The sequence below is a fragment of the Triturus cristatus genome, chromosome 6 (assembly GCF_964204655.1).
Source record: "Triturus cristatus chromosome 6, aTriCri1.1, whole genome shotgun sequence".
In the NCBI taxonomy this organism is placed as follows: Eukaryota; Metazoa; Chordata; class Amphibia; order Caudata; family Salamandridae; genus Triturus; species Triturus cristatus.
Genome location: NC_140589.1, coordinates 1,633,247,972 through 1,633,267,648, shown reverse-complemented (window position 1 = coordinate 1,633,267,648; position 19,677 = coordinate 1,633,247,972). Strand labels below are relative to the sequence as shown.

General features: G+C 43.5%; 1 protein-coding gene across 1 annotated transcript in view; it reads right to left on the bottom strand.

Moving 5' to 3' along the window:
- Nucleotides 1-19,398, bottom strand: part of LRPPRC (leucine rich pentatricopeptide repeat containing) — a 665,201-nt gene extending 645,803 nt beyond the window's left edge. Inside the window, exons 1-2 of the mRNA XM_085612780.1 lie at nt 19,209-19,398; nt 1,236-1,426 (exon numbers count right to left, since the gene is read on the bottom strand). Of these exons, the coding sequence (XP_085468906.1) occupies nt 1,236-1,426; nt 19,209-19,396 (379 nt within the window). The 5' untranslated portion in view covers nt 19,397-19,398. The remainder of the gene's footprint in view (nt 1-1,235; nt 1,427-19,208) is intronic.
- Between the last annotated feature and the right edge of the window lie 279 nt (nt 19,399-19,677).

Here is a 19,677-nt window from a genome sequence, read left to right as displayed (position 1 = left end):
TATCTGCAACATTTTAAAAGGGGAAAGAAACATTCCTTTTGGGTGCACAACTCAGAACTGATCAAGAGTGATGTGAAATATACTGATCGGAGTTGATCCGGAGTGGTGTGAAATATATAACAAGCATTTACAATGCAATAGGTCTCACATTTACACGAGTTTAAGCTATTGGCATTGTAAATGACAATGCCTTTTATTTATTTTCTGGTTTTTGAAACATAAATAAAAGGTATTGTCATTTACAATGCCAGTAGCTCAAACACGCGTAAATGCGAGACCAGTTGCATTGCACATGCTTGTTATATAACCTTGTGTGGCATCTTTTTTGTGGAGTATGATGTGTGTCACTGGGGTGTGTGTGTTTTTTGTTGCACATACGCTTTACACCTTCTCCTCTGAGATGAGCAGGAGTGATCTTGGGTGTGTAACACCCGTATCCTGACTAGAGTGGTGGGTTCTGCCTGCCTTAGGTGTATACCCTAGCCAACCAGAAACCCCATTTCTAACAGCTCCTCACACAGTAAGGCAGTATGATGGTGGACACCGCTCTCAAGCTGAATGGAGCGACGGGTGAGAAGGGTAAAGACACGACTGCGGAGTTCAGTGTTGAGCAAAAGATGTCAAACTTGTGCTTCTTTTTCAACACAATGCCATACATTTCAGGAAAGGGGCATAGACCAGACTTATTTGGGATAGAAGGTATACATTTTGTAGCGGGGGGGGGGGGCACACATCAACAAGTCAATAAATTGATTCAAACTTAACATTGGTAATGTTTGTGAAGCACCTTGGAGAGGTAGTAGAGGTTTAGCTGCTGAGAAAAGTAGTAGGTACGTAAGCTAGGTTGGTTAAGTTGAGAGAGTAATTACATTTAATCATCACTATAACACAAGTTGTTCGTTTATACGTTGTCATTGCGGAGTCGGTTGAAACTGTATGAGGATTTGCAGCTCACAACAAATTATGAAGCTTTATAGCCAGAATAATATTTTGCTTCTTGAAAAAATATATACCAGTGTTCGTTGTTGCTTATGTTGTGAACATTTTAGGTTAACATTGTGGCTTTATAGTAACAGCTCAAGTGCGTATCCATATTCCTTCAGGTCTTTTACAATGAGTGCACCAGTAGAAAGTGGTTTTAAAATGCTACAGCTGGACAAATCTCCAGTCACTAATTTAATCCAATTTAAACTAATAGTCAATTTGCGCAGCGAGATAACTTAAAGGGGGCTTACCTGTACGGCAAATATCCTCGAAGATTCTCATGAGGAGAGTTTTAGTTATGCGGCCAGTCCTTCGAACAGAGGTGTCTAGTTTATTTAGGGCCCAGTCGAAGAGTTGTGCCTGCTTAGCACGAATAGCAGAGCTTGGTTCGTCATGTGTGCTCCCTTTCTGCTGTGTTGCCACTGTATAAAGTCTTACTTGACTAGTTAGGAGGAAACCAAAAAGAAAAACTATTTATAATCTTTGAAAAAACACACCATCACGAATTAAAACCGAGAAGAACGATATTGAATAAAAACAACTTTATGTCAACTGACACAATTGCATGTTCATTTTAGAAGTGCAAAACTTGCAAATGAAGAGGTATAATCTGAATAAGCAGCAGAAAGAATTATAAACATGACTGGCAAGCAGGAGTTTTTTGGGAACTCACAATCATGCACATACAAACATTTGTTAACCAATGTAGATTTTTACAATAAGAAATCTAGAATATATATATATATATATATATATATATATATATATATATATATATATATATATATATATATATATATATATATATATATATATATATATATATATATATATATATATATATATATATATCCTACTGGCGGTCGCCAGTAGGTAGTTATAGTTAGGACCCTGTTTCCATAGGAAAACCGCAACATTCTATTTTGAATAACTTTGGCGCCGGTCGACGAATCCTCGCGAAATTTTCAAAATAGGTGGGGCGCTGCGCTCCGCTCCTACCCTGAAAGTCTCGGGGGGGATTCGTCAAGCGGGGGCTGAGATAAAAGGGGGGTCCCAAAACGCGTTTTTCCCATGCATTTTTCCATAGGACCTTTAGACACAGCTACAGCCCGAACGGCTGAACAGAGTTCCTTGAAATTTGGCAGAGAGGTAGTCTACAGGTCAAGGAAGTGCCTTTTGTAGGTTTGGTGTAAATCTGTTCAGTAGATTCTGAGAAAATAGCCTTTAAATCAATATATATATCTGAGCCAGCTTACGGTGCGCTTACGGTGCGCTTACCGTACGCGTACGGTGACGTGCGCGAGCGCGATTCTGATTGGCTGTTAGATCTTAGTAAACATTCGAATCGGTCGAAACCAGGAAGCGGCGGCCGCCATTTTCTCTCTCGCACTCTGAGTGGGGATTAAAAAACAAAGGACCAAAACATGTAAAGGGGCTGTTTAGACAGCTCCTAAGCACCTAGCCATGTTGGGGGAGTCCCCAAAGATCCCCCAAGGCCAAAAACGGAATTTTAATTTTTTCGATAATTTTGCCGATTACGCTTACCGTAAGCGTACAGTAAAAAAATTTTTTTAAAAAAAATTATCCATACCCTCCCCACCCCATATCCAAATGGTGCCCGAAGGGCACCATTTGTGCATGGCATATCACAGATGTGAAAAATTAAAATATTACCTTTCACAACGAAGCGCATCATATGTCCTCCATGTGCGCACGGTGCGCGAAGCGCATCGTGCGTACATGGCCCATCTAGCGTAACGTGGGCACGCGGTGCGCGTAGTGCACCGCGTGCCCACCGTGCGTGCACGGCACTAACTGCGTAAAGTGGGCGCGCGGTGCGCTTCGCGCACGGTGCGCGCACGGAACGAACTGCGTTAAGTGGGCGCGCACGCCACGAAGCGCATCGTGCGTACATGGCCTATCTAGCGTAACGTGGGCACGCGGTGCGCGCACGGCACTAACTGCGTAAAGTGGGCGAAGCGCACCGTGCGCGCACGGAACGAACTGCGTTAAGTGGGCGCGCACGCCACGAATGGCGTAAAGTAACTTAGCATTTAAAAATCCGTACAAATTCACTGAAAAAAACATAGGTTTCACACATGTTATAGTTAGCGGAAATTTTACTGATAAAAAACCAATGAAATTCCCCCGTTATAGTTAGTGCAGGCAACTATAACTCACGCGACCGCAATCGTCTGCTGATGACATATGTGTCTTTATGAAAAAAAAATTATGGAAGAAGACATGGGCAAATAAGTGTCTAAATACAGTATTAGCATCAGCAGAGGATTGCGGTCGCGTGAGTTATAGTTGCCTGCACTAACTATAACGGGGGAATTTCATTGGTTTTTTATCAGTAAAATTTCCGCTAACTATAACATGTGTGAAACCTATGGTTTTTTCAGTGAATATACACACACACACACACACACAAAAATAATAACTTTAAAAACAAACTAAAACAAGCGTGATGACAGAAAATGTGCTGCTGCAGATATCAAGTGCATGGAGATACATGTCCCAGATCCGTACGCAAGGGTATAGTCTGTACTTATGATCAGTCCCACAAGGTACCCCATATGTTTCTCCCAGATCCCCTCTTTGATGTACTCTCCTCTTGTGCTTCTCCCCCTCGAGCTTTCTTGCCAATGTGCTTCTCCCTCTAACTCCACGGTTCTCACTTACCTGTGTGCTTCTGCAACACGGAGGCGAAGTAGTGGAGACTGAGAGAGCAACGTGGAGCTCAGGAGAGGACTCCTGAGCTCCACGTTGCTCTCTCAGTCTCCACTACTTCGCCTCCGTGTTGCTTCTACCACTCTGTGTTTCCCGCCCCACCCATGCCCATATGGCTTCTGTCTCCACATCCCCGTGTTGTTCCCCCGTCCGATGCCCTTCATGTTGCTTTCACTCCTGCCGATTTTTGTGTCGCTTCCCACACCCACTTACAAAAAAATTTTAAAACATTTTTGCGCTACTTTCTGTTCTTATTTACTGAGCCAACTCAGACAAGTAAATAAAAATAAAATTTAAAAAACAATTAGCGTAATTTGGTAGGCATACATGCATGGCAATCACACCAACAAAATGACACAGCAAGTCATGTCAAAGGCTTTTTTGTTTTCCTTCAGTTCTTTGGCTATGCTGTACAGTATCTCTATCAACAACTGGCAAAGCTAAAAGGTCCCAAAGGCGAGACCTATTGGCCTTGCCATTGCTTGATATCCACAGGCTGTTAACCTACTTCAGTATGAAATTTAAACCGATCATTACTGCTTAAGGTGCCAACCATTTCGAATGAGACCAAAAATTGCCAGTCTCATTCTCTGTAGGCACCTGTAAAATCCTAAGTTTGGCAGCCAAAAGTTGTAAACAGGATAAACAGAGAGACTATGTCAAGAAATAGTGCCCTGAAAGGATGGCTTGCATCCTTCCACTGCTCACATTCAGGGAACCACTGTAAGCAAACCGCCAGATGCAAGTAATTCATACCATCAGAGCCTCAGACCAATCAGGCTTCAACCCATACAGGTATACCAGTTACAACCTCAGGCGACTATTGGGGTGTCTAGCGTGTAAAAGGAAAATGCAGGAACCAGCAGTACCTCTACCATTGGACACTGAAAAGACATGGCCATACATAATGACTCTGCTGGAAATGGGTGGGCTTTGCCCCTTCTTCTAGGCATGGGTTCAGCTCCTATACACACACCCCATGGTCCAGGTTCGAGTAAACAGTCCACTATCGGCAGAGTTTGAACAGGGAAGGGAGCAAGGTGACCAGGTAGGGTTGCCCCCTGTTCCTCCTCCTCACTGCGACAGGTAGCCAACTGGATCCGCTGCAATGCTTCGATCGGCTGGCTGCGCTGGGACCGAGTCGAAAGATAGTGTCTCGGTATATGCAGACAAGGTATTGACCCTGTATTTATATGTCTAGCGGAGCCTGAAGCATCCACAACCCGAATACTGGTGACTTTTGAGGTCTTTGGGACATATTCTGGACTGTGCATTAATTGGAATACATCTTGCATGTATCCACTGGCGGGGCAGAGACCTAAGGCGGATTGGCAGTGTCCAATACCCAGAGAAGAAATGGGATTCAGATAGTTGGGAATTCATGTCACCAGAAAACTGCAGCTCTTTTATGATAGGAACCTGGGAAGACTGCTCAAAGAATACAGGAAAGACGTGTTCCACTGGCGATGGTTCCCTCTGTCCTCAATGGGCCAAGCTGCCATACCTAGCCAAGTTCCTACATGCCCTCCAGAACACCCTTTTCGAAGTCCCTTAGCAGTTTTTCAAACCGGTCGAGGCAGAAACCAGGCTACTGTTGTGGGATGAGGGTGCACCACGAACAGTGATTGCAACACTGACCAGAAAGCCCTTTGATAGGGCTAGAGCCCTACCAAACCTGCGACTTTGCCATTGGTCGACTCAACTGGTGACACTAAACGACTGTTCGAGTGTGGAGCTGGGAGAGCTCCCGCCAATGGCTGACAGACTAGCTGTGGGTCTGTTGGGCTATACCAGAGAGATCTATGGGAAGGAAAACCTGTCTTGAGACCCCACTATGAGAGGTGTTGCCTTGTTGTAGTGAGGGGGGGGGGGGGGGGGGGGGAGACAAGAAACAGGACGTGCAGGGCATACGGAGGTTGGCGATTATTGGGTCAGACAACAGCAGGATGACTTTTAAGAACCTCCAGGTGCAATACGAGTTGACCGGGAGTCGATACCTAGGTTATGTTCAGGTCAGGCATCTCCTACAGGGGACATACCATACGAGAATCAACTGAAACACAGAGTATTAGGGCCCTATTGCACCACCATGCATTCTAACGGATATATGGCACCTTATTGGCTAATACTGCCCCCTTTCTGAACACGTTGCGCAATACGTTGTGAGATGATCAATGGAGAGGTACCGAACAGAGCGGGGTTCCAACTCATCCAGCTCAAAATCCTACATAGAACATATTACACCAGATCACAGCTGTTTGCCATTGGTAGGATTACAACAGACAGATGCCTAAGGAGGTGAGCCAAATGGGCACACTTATACACACACACTACGGGAATGCCCAAGGATAAGCCCGTTACTGGAGGGGGTGAAACGACCTTTACAACGCGGGCATCACATCGCGATGCCTTACAACGCGGTCGTTACAACAACTGCGTTGTTACCACGTAATGCCATTACTACACAAGTCGTTACATCGACTTGCAGAAGATGGCGTGCTAACATTAGGAATAGTATAGTTTACTATTCCAACACCTTCTCTACTGTTATGTAGGCTGGAGTTAGAATAGTAAATTATACATTTCTAATGTCCGCACGCCATCTACTGCAAGTCGATGTAATGACTTGCGTAGTAATGGCTTTGCGTGGTAACAACGTGATCGTTATAACGACCGCGTTGTAATGGCACGCGATGTAATGACTCGCGTTGTAACGATTCATATTCCTGGAGGGGGTCCAACTCAGGGTAAAACAAGCCCTGTAGGAGCAGATAAAGTTCAATGCACAGGTTGTTAAGCTTGGAATCTGGGAGAGCCCAAACACTAGATAGATATGCGCTTAATTTTTTTAAACTTTGCTTAAATGGTTGACAGTATGTCATCTAGAGGTGTGGCAGAGCCAACACACCAACAATGTGTCTAAGTAAATTTACTAAAGTATGGGGCTCATGGAATGACTAGGCAGACGAATATGGTGAATTTTAGGTACAGCTGTCCGAAACTGTTTGACAGAAATAAGATAACTGGGAGGACTGTACAAACAATGTTTCCGGCAGATTAAGTAGAATCTCAAACATAAAATGCTCGGTGGGAGATGCAGAGGGTCTTAAAAATGTAGCATTCTAAAATCGAGAACAGGTGCAGTGCTGGCAGATGATGTTTAAAGACTTTATGAGCTGGTAGGTTGACAGGAGTTTGGCGGCAGAGTTCGGCCCTAGCTGAAGCCGGTTAGTCGATGCAGCATGTAGAAGCAGATTGTAGGTTTTTATTGTGATGTGTATAGAAAAAGCTTGGTTTGTCATCAACAATGACCCAGAGATTCCTAGTTGACTTAACAAGTAAGGGAGGCACCTGAAGTTCAGAAGGCAAGCAGGCTGGGGACCGGAATGTACAGTTATTACAAAAAATTAGAACCTCAGTCTTATTGCCATTTATTTTGAAACGGTCATGGCATATCCAAGAAGCAACTGCGGTCATATGATTACTGAAGTTGGATTGTGTAATCGCAATGTCTTTGGGGATGAAAACGATGATCTGGCTCTCATCAGCATACGAAATGATACAGAAACCATGAATTCTTACCAACTCTACCTATACAGATGTTGAATACATTTGGGCTTAGAAAGTGGTCCTATTGCACCCAGCATTGTGCGGTAAGTTCAAAAGATTAAAGAGGATGGCATGCAACTACGTGGCGTTTGTTACTAATAAAGGAGCAGAAACAATTTAAGGCAAGAACAGTTTCAATGCTGTGAACTGGTCAAAAAATTAACTGGAAGCAGTCAAAAAAGTTACTGTTTTCAATATAGGCAAAAAGTTGGGAGCAGACTGCTTTTTCCAATGATTTTGGAAAGCAGAGGAAGTAGAGAGATTGGTGTATAATTAGACAGTATCATTAGATAGTTGTTTTTTTTCCAATATAGAAATTACCAAAGATTTCTTTTCCAAAGGCTTAGAACCATGACAGTGGACAAAGAAATATTTCTGAGAACAGTGAAACTGGGGTATATATCTAATGCAGCAAGCTGAAGAATTTTAGGGGTACAACGTTCTAAGATTCCAACTTACTACTATTGAGCAGATGTAAGGTGTTATCCTCTGTTAGAGGAGTGAAAACATATCAAGATGAACCCCCACCTTGATAAAGCCTCAGTTTCAAAATAAAGGACACAAGAATCGCTCAGTTGAGGTGTGCGAATAGTGATTTAGGATGCTGTCTTTAAAGAAAGAAGTACAATTATCGCATAGAGTTTGAGAAGGTGGAATGGAATTGCCTTAGGATAAATGAAGTCACAAACTACAGAGAATAGCTTGCATGTCAATTTGTGTAGTGAAGTATTCAGCCTTAGCAAGTTCAATTTGTACTACTTTGTAAAGTTTATGGTATTTCTATATTCGGATTTTGCTACGGTGTCGTAGGACTGCCTTCAATGCGACTTCTAGACATTTGCAGTCATGTTGAGGAGCCGTAAGTTTGTTGTTAAACCAAGGGTCTGTGGGTCTAGTCCAATGAGATTGTTAGCTTTGCAGTGGGGCGACGGTGTAAATAGCAGTGGTAATCCAAGAGTTAAAATTAGTAACACAAGAGTCAGTATCGTCTGACTGCATGCCGCTGGATAATCCTAGAGCAATTTTGAAGTTGTCTTGGTTAATTTTGTTCCAAGACTAAGCGTTCACAGAGTGTGGTCTTACGGGGTAATGGGAAGGTCAGGCATGGGGAAGACTAACTGTGCTGCAGCACAGTCTGACAAGATCAATGGAAAAGGTTGGGTTACTAGGATAGCCTCATTATTAGTGAATATGGGGTTCAGGATGTGCCCTGCACTGTGGTTACTGTGCCTGACCAATTAAGGCTGACTGAGCGCACGCAGGGAATCATTTAGTATAGTGGCATCCGAGTGAAAAATATAGTTGAAGGGACAGTTGAGGTCACCAAAAAGCATGAAGCTAGAGGCCTTCAGAATGGAAGGTTCAAGAAATTAGGCTAAAGAGTTCATTAAGGCAGCACACGGGCCAGGCGGTCTGTAAATAAGAGCTCCAGTAATGCAGGTGATCTGGTTGGTTTTTACTACAAATATTATGCCTTCAGCAGGCGGAATACCGGAGTTAAATTTAAAGCAGGAGAACTCATTGCAAAAAATAATAACACTCCCATAATCAGGTCTATCCAGGCAGTCCGGATGAAGTATTGAGTAGTCTACTTGTACAGCATCACGGATGTCAGGAGAAGAGCAATTGCGGAGTCTCAATGAGAAATAGTAGATCACGTATCAAGTCACTAATAAAAAATCCAGAGTTCCGTTTTATGTTTGGGTAGTGTTCTCATATTGGTATGGTAAGCAGATTGCTAAGATGGTGTGTTAATGGGGAATGGCATGCCTAATGAAGTTGGGATGCTCCAAGGGGAGGTCGAGAAACTGAAGGTCACACAATCTTTAAAGGTTCCAGAGCAACTGAAGAACAAGTCAAGAGGTTTGTAATATAGAAAAGACTGGCCTAATAGTTGCTGGTTATATAGAAAATCAGCAGAATATTTGATGCAGCTGGAGAATCTGGTGGTGTAGAGGCAGCACTCCTGGCACTTGGCGCAGCCTGGGTGTGGACAATCCCACTGCACGCATCCTCTGTGCAGAAGCGCTGACAAGACAATTAATAAAGCCATCCAGAAGAAGGAAGCATGGCCCAGGAGATGACATTTTTACATCAAGTTATATATAGGAGGCAAGAAGGATATTAAAATCTAACTGAGCTCCCTTTTTTGTAAAATACTGGGAAAGTAAAACAGAGTTAAAATAAGCGCGAGAGCATATGCAAAATAAAAATAAAAGCTACAAGCACATTGAAAGATGGCGACCGTTCATCTACAGATGACCCAGGCAGCTCCATGGAACAGTGTTCTACATGAAAAACAAGGCAGCAATGAGACAATGTATCCTCTTTCAAAAGAGAGCCCAGACTGAGAAGTCAACATGGATGTGCTGCGAGTCTGTTAAGAAAGCCTGACATAGAAAGTAGGCCAATACCTCCAGAAAGACTAAGAACATGACCATTCAAAGATCAGCTTTATGTTCAGCATCTAACAAAAGTTTAAATAACAATTCAGCTACAAGGAGCGACACCTTGCAGTCCTTCAACTAGAAGCCGACGTACACACCAGAGCTCTTCTCCAGTTGCAGGAGATTAAATATTGTCTGCATTTAATATAAATAATCCAAAGAGGACCACGGGTAGACACGGTCTATGTGGAAGTAATGAATAGTGCCATGGTGGCAAGGAGAGCAGGCGAAGCCGAGTAGGTCAACAACAGCTCTAATATCCAGCGGCAAGTGCAACTGAAGAGAACCATTACCTCGAAAGGTGAGCACAGATCAGCAGGCAACACAGTCATCACAGGGAGTGGCAATCTTGCAGCACGAATCCTACAAAGTACAGAAGCACTGTGGCCTTAAGAGACAACAGCACAAAGGAAGGAATTTGGATGGCACCATCTACCAGCAGTGTAAAAAAAAAAAAAACTTTATTACTGCCTGTAAGTGGATCGAATGTGGAAGACATGTGGAGTAAAGCATTCCATCCCCTTTCCCGAGCAAGCTCACACAACAATCATGAATATCAGCGAATGAGCATCAGTGAGCATGGTTATCATTGGAATCTCAGCAGGCAGTGAGCATCATCAAACAAGAAACTGGAAGAAATCCCTCAATCTCTGCAGCAGGAGGGCTTGGACAGTAGTCCATAAGTACAGATGATACTTCCAACCTTCATGCTGGGAGAGACATTTGGTAGTCGCATGAGAATACTGTACCTTTTGCTACACAAGTGGAAGGAAACATTTTAAAGATTGCATAGAAACAAGTGCTTCAGTATGGAGAGGAGATGGCACACCAGCAAGGACACCTCCGACAGGGCAGCCTTCAAGACCTTTGTCATCCTCTACCACCGCCTGCTGAGGGCAACAAAGAAGACAGCCATTGCCACATGCATCAAAACCCATCAACACCAAGGAACTTTTCAACATTGTTAAGGAATTCTCCAACCCGGCTGCCAGCGAAAACAACATCACACCATCACAGGAGCTGCGCGACAACTTTGCCCACTTCTTTCACAATAAGATCGCAACCATTTACAGAAACTTCGAACCCCAACCCACATCTACTCTTACTCATCACAGGGGTGTGGAATTTAATAAAATATCTACTTGTCCATGGGGCAGGTTGCTTCATAAATCTACTTGTCTTGTAACAAAATCCACTTGTCCCTTTTGTGCCATGTAATGCGGCGACAAATTATGGCAGCAATCTTATATAAGTGTTCTGATATAGCCTCTCTAATTATGGCAGGGCTCGTACAATAGTAGGGTTTGAATACTAGCAATTCCCTTATGTTGCTACTTTTCTGCAGGTCTACATACTGGGGCTGAGTCTGTGCAAACCTACTAACTTGCATGTGTTTTAAGGGTTTTCACCAACTCTTTTCTAATCTTTTCCAATACTGAAAAAGTTTGGAAATGTACTCCTGATAGTGGCAGACGTAAAACTTCTTCCAGGGTTGGAAAAAAAGTGGTTTGCGGAAAAGTGAACTTGAAACAGTCAGATTTTCACATGAGGTAATCTACTCATGTACATTTGCTCATGGTAAAATGCAATCCACAAATATTTTCTAGGAGTACTATCTTTTTGGCCGACTTCTGTAAATTCTTGAAAATTCACGTAAACTGTATATATGCACTTAATTCAAGGATATATACCATGGATGCACTTTTGAGACTTTCTTTTAATAACTGGGCCTCTAAATAGGCCTGGCGTTAACCATGACCTTTTGTGTTTAATAAAACTCTGTCTGTCTCTCTCTGTCTCTTTATTTCTCTTGGTCTATCAGCTGGCCTCACCGTAAGTGACAATATTCTGCTCTTTTACAACGAGCATATTGGCACACAATGTAGTTTTGTTCAGTACCCGGAACTGCTGTGGCAATGTTTGCTTTTTGAGACCAAACATTTTTTTTTGCTTTTGCCAATGCTTGTTAGAATGGTGAGGGCCCAGCAACTCCCACACCGATGGTTTTACAAAAACCATGCTTAAGCAAGTCACGCGTAGACAAAACCAAAAGGCTGACCACCAATTTCAGACCCACTGGCTTTGCCAATGCTTGTTTATTTGTGTTTCCCATAATCGTATTTAAACTGGTTACACTGATTTTCCATTATGAATATTTTGGGGAAATACAAGCATTCATCAACATGTTCCTAAATGATGCTGTAAAGATGTGGAACCTAAAATCTTACAGTAGTTTAGCAAAATGTTTTTTTCCTACTTGCATCTTGTTTTGTGAACATTTTATTTTGCAAGCAAAGAATCATCACTCTTGCTTTCAGGCTTCTGCAAATATTTGCATATAATCAAAGAGCATTCTGGGAGCATTATACATAGCCTCATATTACTAAACTTTGAAAACGTGTGTACACATTTATACTGGAACCACCGTCAGTTGTGAGGGCCGATCTTACAACATTTACTTTTAGTGCTCACCATAATATTAAAGGCTTTACATTAATGAACCTATAAATACAAGCTTGAACAGCATTAACACATGTACACAAATATTACCTTAACTACAGACATTGCCCTTTCCGGATACAGAATGTGGTACTGTAAACTGGCAGCCAAAGGGGTTGTCCTGTAGGGGGTTGGGCCTACTTGTCTCAAGGACAAAATACACATGAAAACTTGTTGCCCTTGACCCCAAACAATATGTCCCGGGCGTCGGGCTATAGGAATTCCACATCCCTGCATCAGATACGCCACCACCCTAACCGGCATGAACCACACACTGACCACCTGGAACATCCTCTCTACCCAGGACACCACCTCCATCATGAAATACATCCACTCAGGAGCTCCCACAGGCCCATGCCCGCACCACATCTTCAACCTCAAAAACGAAAGAATCAGTCAGGAACTCACCACCCTACTCAACACCTCCATCACCACCGCAAACTTTTGACGCCTGGAAACATGTCATTATCAGACCACTACTCAAAAAACACTCCCCGCAACTCCAGCGAACTCAAACTACTGACCTATCTGCCTGCTCCCACTTCCAGTAAATGTACTGGAAAAGATCATCAACAATCAACTCATGGCACACCTGGAGCAGAACCAGCTACTGGACACCTCCAAATCTGGCTTCCAAAGCAATCACAGCACCGAAACCACCCTGATCGCAGCCAACAATGACCTCCTAAACCTTGCCGACTGAGGAGAAACAGCAGCTTTTATGCTCCTCGACTTCTCTGCAGCCTTTGACACTGTATCCGACCATACACTGATCGAAAGTCTCCATCACATCAGCATCCAAGGGTACGTCTTCAGATGGGTCACCTCCTTTCTCATCAGAAGAACCCAGAAGATCCATCTCTGAACCCAATGAGATCACCTGCGGTGTCCTCGAGTCCTCATCACTCATCCTCACGCTCTTCAATGCATATATGACCCTGCTGACCAACATCGTCACACCCCACAATCCCAACATAATTTCCTACGCAGACGACACCAAACTCATTCTCTCACTCACCGACAACCCCACCACCCCCAGAACCAACTTTCACAGATGCATGACCAACGTCGCCGACTGGATGAACAACTGCCTGCAGCTGAACACAGACAAGATGGAAGTACTGATCTTTGGCAACAGCAGCAACAAATGGAATGACTCCTGGTGCCCACCAAACCTAGGACCCGCACCCACTCCCTCCAACCACGCCAGAAACGTAGGAATCCTCATTGACAACAAGCTCACCATGAAATCGCAGATCAACGCAGTCTTTTCCGCCTGCTTCCTCACTCTGCGCATGCTGCGTAAGATCTTCAAGTGGCTACCCCTACACACGAGACGCACCGTGACATAAGCCCTCATCACCAGCCGAATGAAATACGGCAATGCCCTATATGTAGGAATCGCCGCACACCTTCAACAGAAACTCCAGACCAAACAGAACACCATAGCCAGACTCATCCTCAGCCTTCCCAGACGAACCCACATCACTCCCCACCTCAGGAAACTCCACTGCCTCACCGTACAGAAGAGATGCCAATTCAAGCTGCTGAGCCACACACACACACACAAGGCTCTACACAACCAAGGGCCCGCCTACATTAACCACCGCCTGAACTTCCACCAACCATCAAGAAGACTACTCTCCTCCTCCCTTTTACCTGCCCATACTCCCCACATCTACCAATTCAGAACCGGAGGACGCTCCTTCTCCCACATCGTAGGAAAGACCTGAAACAGCCTCCTCACGCACCTCCAGACCATCACCTCACTTCCGGAATTCTGAATGGCCCTTAAGAACTGACTGTTTACATAAGCCTCCAGGGCCTGCAAGCACCTGGATACCCTATAAGGTGATAAGCATCGCTTTATAAACCTGAATGATTGATTGCAATATGTCGAATGCCCATTTTTCTATTTAGACAATACATTTCGACTCAATCCGCTGCTGTGAGGCAACATTGAGGCAAACCCTAAAAATTAACAGACAGGCACCACAACATTTGATTTTTTAAGTATGGGACACAGGTGGATGTTCATTAATTACACACTCTGGAAACACAAAATGTGAAGAGACGAATGCTTGCAATTTGTCTAAACACTGGCAATCGATCTAACATACCAACTAGATAGCAGGGCGCCGGAAACTAGGTAAAACCGACAAGTACACTGTGTCACAGTGCAACAATAAATCCATTGGATACTTTGTCTCCACAATTTTGTACAGGCATAGCAGATTGTGACCTCTATGGTATTAACACACAGTCAGAAGCTAGTAGTCAGAGAAGCAGGCGAGCAAAAATAGACAATCATCAAAAAGCCTCAAAGAATAAGATCAAGTAACAAAACACAAAAGATGAGATAAAATAAGAACTGGTGTGAACACACAGACACCGAGGGTTACATTACTAATCCCCCACCAGAAATCACTCAGTATTCAGTCAAACCATGAAATGGCTTGTATCCTTCAAACACAACTGTCAGGTCCATTAAAAAAAGATGAATGTGTTATATGCAAAAACATACCGAGTAGGTTGTCAGGATTTGCAGGCATGTAGATCTACAGAGTTGGGGCAGTATCCCCAAGTATATCAAAATGTAGCTGTAAGAAGGATCAGTTAGCTGACAACTTAGTTCTCACATTATCTGAAAGTCACAAGGCTGGATCAAGGCAAAGGTGTGTGTACAGGTGCAGGAGTGTGTGTGTAGAAATGTGCGTGTGTGTTTAGAGGTGTGTGTATATAGAGGTGTGTGTCCCCGTCCCCAAAAGGACTATAACCTGAGCAGCTGGCTTGAATAACTCAGCAGAGGAGTCAACAGAGTAAAAACAGGTAGTTTTATCATGTACTTCAATTTGTATTCTGAAAAATAAAAGAGAAAGTAGTCTTGCACTTTTCGCCTCATCGTTACATTGGATTTACAAACTCTACGGTATACCACTCTGTTTCAGAATCATAAAATGGAGACGTCTCATTAACAAAAAAGCTTACAAAAAAGTGACAAATTAAAGTGATGCTAAGAGTTGCTTAAATACAACCAAAATAGAAGTCAAACACTTGATAGTTGAGAAAGCAGGAGCAGTGTCACGAAGGGTTACGCTGAATCTGCGTAGAGCAGAGTGCCTGTTCTTATCCGCCTGAGGCGTTTAAAGGGAATACACTAAACCCGATAAGTCTCAGTTAGTAGGTTATTTTTGACAGCATTAGGACACAAGGAACAAAAACATTTAGGCAAAACAAAGAGGCTTGTTAAAATTATAAAGAATGAAACAAGCGTGATAGTTAGTACAACCGTGACACTAGTATGAGAAAAATAGTAAGTGTGCACGTTGTCTACAAGGGTATACAATGTGCACACTTACTATTTTTCTCATACTAGTGTCACGGTTGTGCTGACGATCACGCTTGTTTCATTCTTTATAATTTTAACAAGCCTCTTTGTTTTGCCTAAATGTTTTTGTTCCTTGTGTCCTAATGTCACAAACTACCTCACCTTTATGACTCTGGGTACAGGATTGTATCCCATTTTGTATTTTTTGTGCTTTGTTAATTAAGAATAAATTGGATCAAATCCCTATCCGGCTGGATAGTCAACATATAGAATTTATTCCATTCTATATTTATTTAACCTGATTTACTACTTACAAGGACCGTTGTCCCAGTTTAAACATGGTCGAACTTGGCAGTGCTTAATTTGTATTATAATAAAAGAAAAATGCCAGGGCCCTCCTCGGGAGGCCACCGCAGCTTGCATCATCCACTGCTGTCAATAACAGTACCTACACAACTACTAACCATCATACCGCTACAAGTGTGACAGTTAAAGGCCCCCAAAGCATTAGAAATGGCTTGGCGGCTGGTATTAGGGGTTTTAAATGCATATTGAAATAATAATCAACTGTTGTTCTGCTCATCTATTAAATTACACAAACAGCACCCCAATGTTGCATCTGTCATAAGTGCCTGTGTTGACAAGTAAGTGCCAGTGTCGGACAGCGAAAACATCCAGCTCGAATTAAACACTGGAACTTGGCATATTTCTAAGTGGTTTATTTAACTTGCATACAAGTCCCTAGTATGTGGTACAAAATGCATCCTGGGCCCGTAGGTTAAAAGTAACTAGTGGACTGCAGCACCTATTGTACCATCCATTACTGTGACAGTGTAAAACATGGCTTCAGGCCTACCACAGTGGCCCAACTGTGGCAGCTTAAACACTGCAATTTGATCCACCAGAATAAACCCTTTTGACAGGTCGGAATTTAAACATTAATGAGTGACACCTATGTAGGCCTTGTCACCCACAAGGCATGGTGCACAGTACTTAAAAGTCGGACATGTATAAATGTAGTGAAATTGTGAGGGTCACTTCTGCCATTGAGCACATCTGGTCTCGGACACTCAAATGAGGTACTAGTGCCCCGGCTCTGTTCTACGGACGACCTTAGAAGAAGGAAGGACTCAGTCAGACCCTGTGAATGAGGGGATACTGCACCCAGGGCACCCTCTCACCTGGACTTCACCAACGCAGGACATGAGTGCATTGGACACTGAGGCCAGAACACTGTACCCTATCACTGAGGCCCAGTTGCCATGACATGGCCTAACAACACAAGGTGGCAGCCTGCTATTTTCCAGGGCCTTCAGAAGCCTTTAAACTCACTGAAAGCAAGACATACTGTTGTGAGCCATGAGGGGGAATCATCTTTGCTGACATTCACTAATTCACGGACCACTCGCCTAACTGCTTAAAGTGGGTAGTACCCATTCTGGGCCACAGAAGGCCATCATAACCGGTCTCATTTCACACGAGACAACGTTAATGGGGTGTTTAGCCCTCCCCCCTCTAAACTGGGTGCAAGATATCTACTCCCCTCCTTTAGTCAACCACATATGAATTCATAACCTGTATACAAGTCACATGGAGTGGGTTGGAAGAGGAGTGCATTTACTATAACAGCAATACCCTGCAGCAGTAACTCCTCCTGAATTCCAGATCGACTTTTCCATATAAGGAGCGGGTTGACCTGACGGGGATCCTCAACTGGATGTCACCCTTCCAGGGTACCTTGTGAGAAGTCCTCGATATTAGAAACAGCATACACTTATGCACTCTGTTATTGGCATGTTCAACCTTCCACCTTCAAGCCCTGAACATGGGCATTGAAATGAGATACCTGTTGAGATCTCCCCTTTCGAGACTAACGAACTAGTAACTCTTGTTCTAGAGAGACGTTTCTTTAGAAGAAATTGTATTACCCCAGTGACGATTTTACTTACCTGCCTTGAGAAAGTCAAGCTTGACGAAACACGTGTTGGGTGAGTTTTCTCTGGAGGTGTTGTTTCTTCAAAATAAACCAACTTTAAATGGAAACAGGATTGTGTTCTTTGTGATAACAGATCATTGTCTGGACTCTTATGCCCCAACTGTGTTCTAACAATTTAATCCTAGTACAAGAATGATGTATAAAAACGTTGTCATATGAACACAAGTATACACTACTGTTCTTGATTAAGTGACTTTCTTGGAGAGTGCTTGGTGCAGTTCCTCTATACCCTTATATTTTACACATTAGCGTGGTGACTAATGTGCAGGGGCAACCGTGGGTAGTAGGGTGCTGGAATTGTTGTAGCACCTTTGTGCCTGTGTATACATTTAGCACTGGCATGTAGTGTTTACCACTGTTAAATTGCCTTTGGATACAAACGTTAATAGGAGGAACGATAATTTCCCTATTGCGGGCCACTACTACCCCAATCTTTTTTTACAAATATGCCCCTCAGTTTCAGGTTGTGTATTCGACTTGTCAGGGTGGCCAATCTTATCCTAGGGTGAGCTCACTACCTTCGGTAGTGAAAGCGAAACCAATATTATTAATAAAAAACTTGTAGACATATTGTTTTTTGGTGCAGTCAAGCGATACAAGACTGGGGCAGTTTCAGGAAAGGGGCTACGCAAACTCAAATGGTGCCTTCCTGGGAATGTAACCTTTGGTCAGCGCTCAATTGATTGGCCTTTGACAGTTTAAGCTAGAGAAGCAAGGGGCATATCAACAACAACCGGCGATAATTATCTCTAAGCGCACTTAGCGCTAGGATAATTATCGCCGGCTAGCGTGAATTTTTATCGCTGAGATAGCGTGCGATTAGCAATGCTTATCTCAATAGCGATAAAAATCCTCACGCTAACAGGCTAACGTGAGATTATCCCTGGAAACCCAGCGATAATCTCACGTTACCTTGTTGATAGGGACAGGCAAACTTAGCCATGATATCCTCCTTCCATAGGATATTTAATGGCGAAGTCAGAAAAATACCAGATGTAAAAAAGCAGCGTTAACCGCGGTTAGCGCTGCTTTTTTTGTCTCTAACTGGGTTAGCGACATTCTTGATAATAGGAGAAATGTCGCTTAGCGACATTTCTCCTATTATTTTACTCTGGAACGCCCCCTTTGCATCTCATTAGAGATGCAAGGGGAAGCGTAGAGTAAAAGGGTGCTAACATGCAAATTTGCATGTTAGCACCCTGTTGTTGATAGGGTGCTAGTTTTATCTCTCCTTTTTTGGCTTTTAAAGCCAAAAAAGCAGAGATAAAGCCCTTGTTGATATGCCCCCAAGCTTTGTGGATGTGAGCTGTAGGAGCAACCAAAATATATATAATGGCTTTTCTTCATGGGATAGCGAAAAGTCATTTTGAAGGGGGTCAACATGATGACTTTGGTGTGCACGATTGCTGAAACACGTGAAACCCTTCAGTCTATCGGATAGCCTATGTTGCCACTATAGAATATTGGCAAAATGAAGGTGGGTGTAGGTTATAAAATAACGTTGTAAGCAGGGTCAAGTGACAACAATACGACCTTTGCGAGACCTGTTAGGTCATATGATTGCAGAGCAGAGTGTAGAGGAAAATGCGCAGCAGCAAAGTATAGGACTCACCAGCTCTGACGGTGGGCCCGGGCGGCTGCAAGGGAAAGCGCCTTGGCTGCGACGCTGGAGGGTGCCTCGTGACGGGAGATATTTTGAAGTATAGCAGAGCGGCATGACAGTGGCACAAGCCGGGCAGATCTCAAGAGCGCAGCCATGTTGGAATCTCCACGCCGGGCAGGAAAGGCAAAACTCAGCATGGAGGGGCACGTGACCAGTCAGCGGACGCAACCACCTCGCGTTTATGGGGAACGACTTTTATACTTGCAAATCAAAATAAAGATATACTCGTGATTTTAAACCGAATACTAACTTGTGGACATCAATGTAAAATATGTAGTAAAGAACTGTGCTTGCTTGGATTTTTCCAGCAAGCATCTGATATTTGGTTGCTTTGAAGATAACTCTTGGACCTGCCTGGCCGACCAGGAGCAAACTCAGCGTGTGTTTTTTTATTCGGCCGACCGGAGCGAGCCCGAAG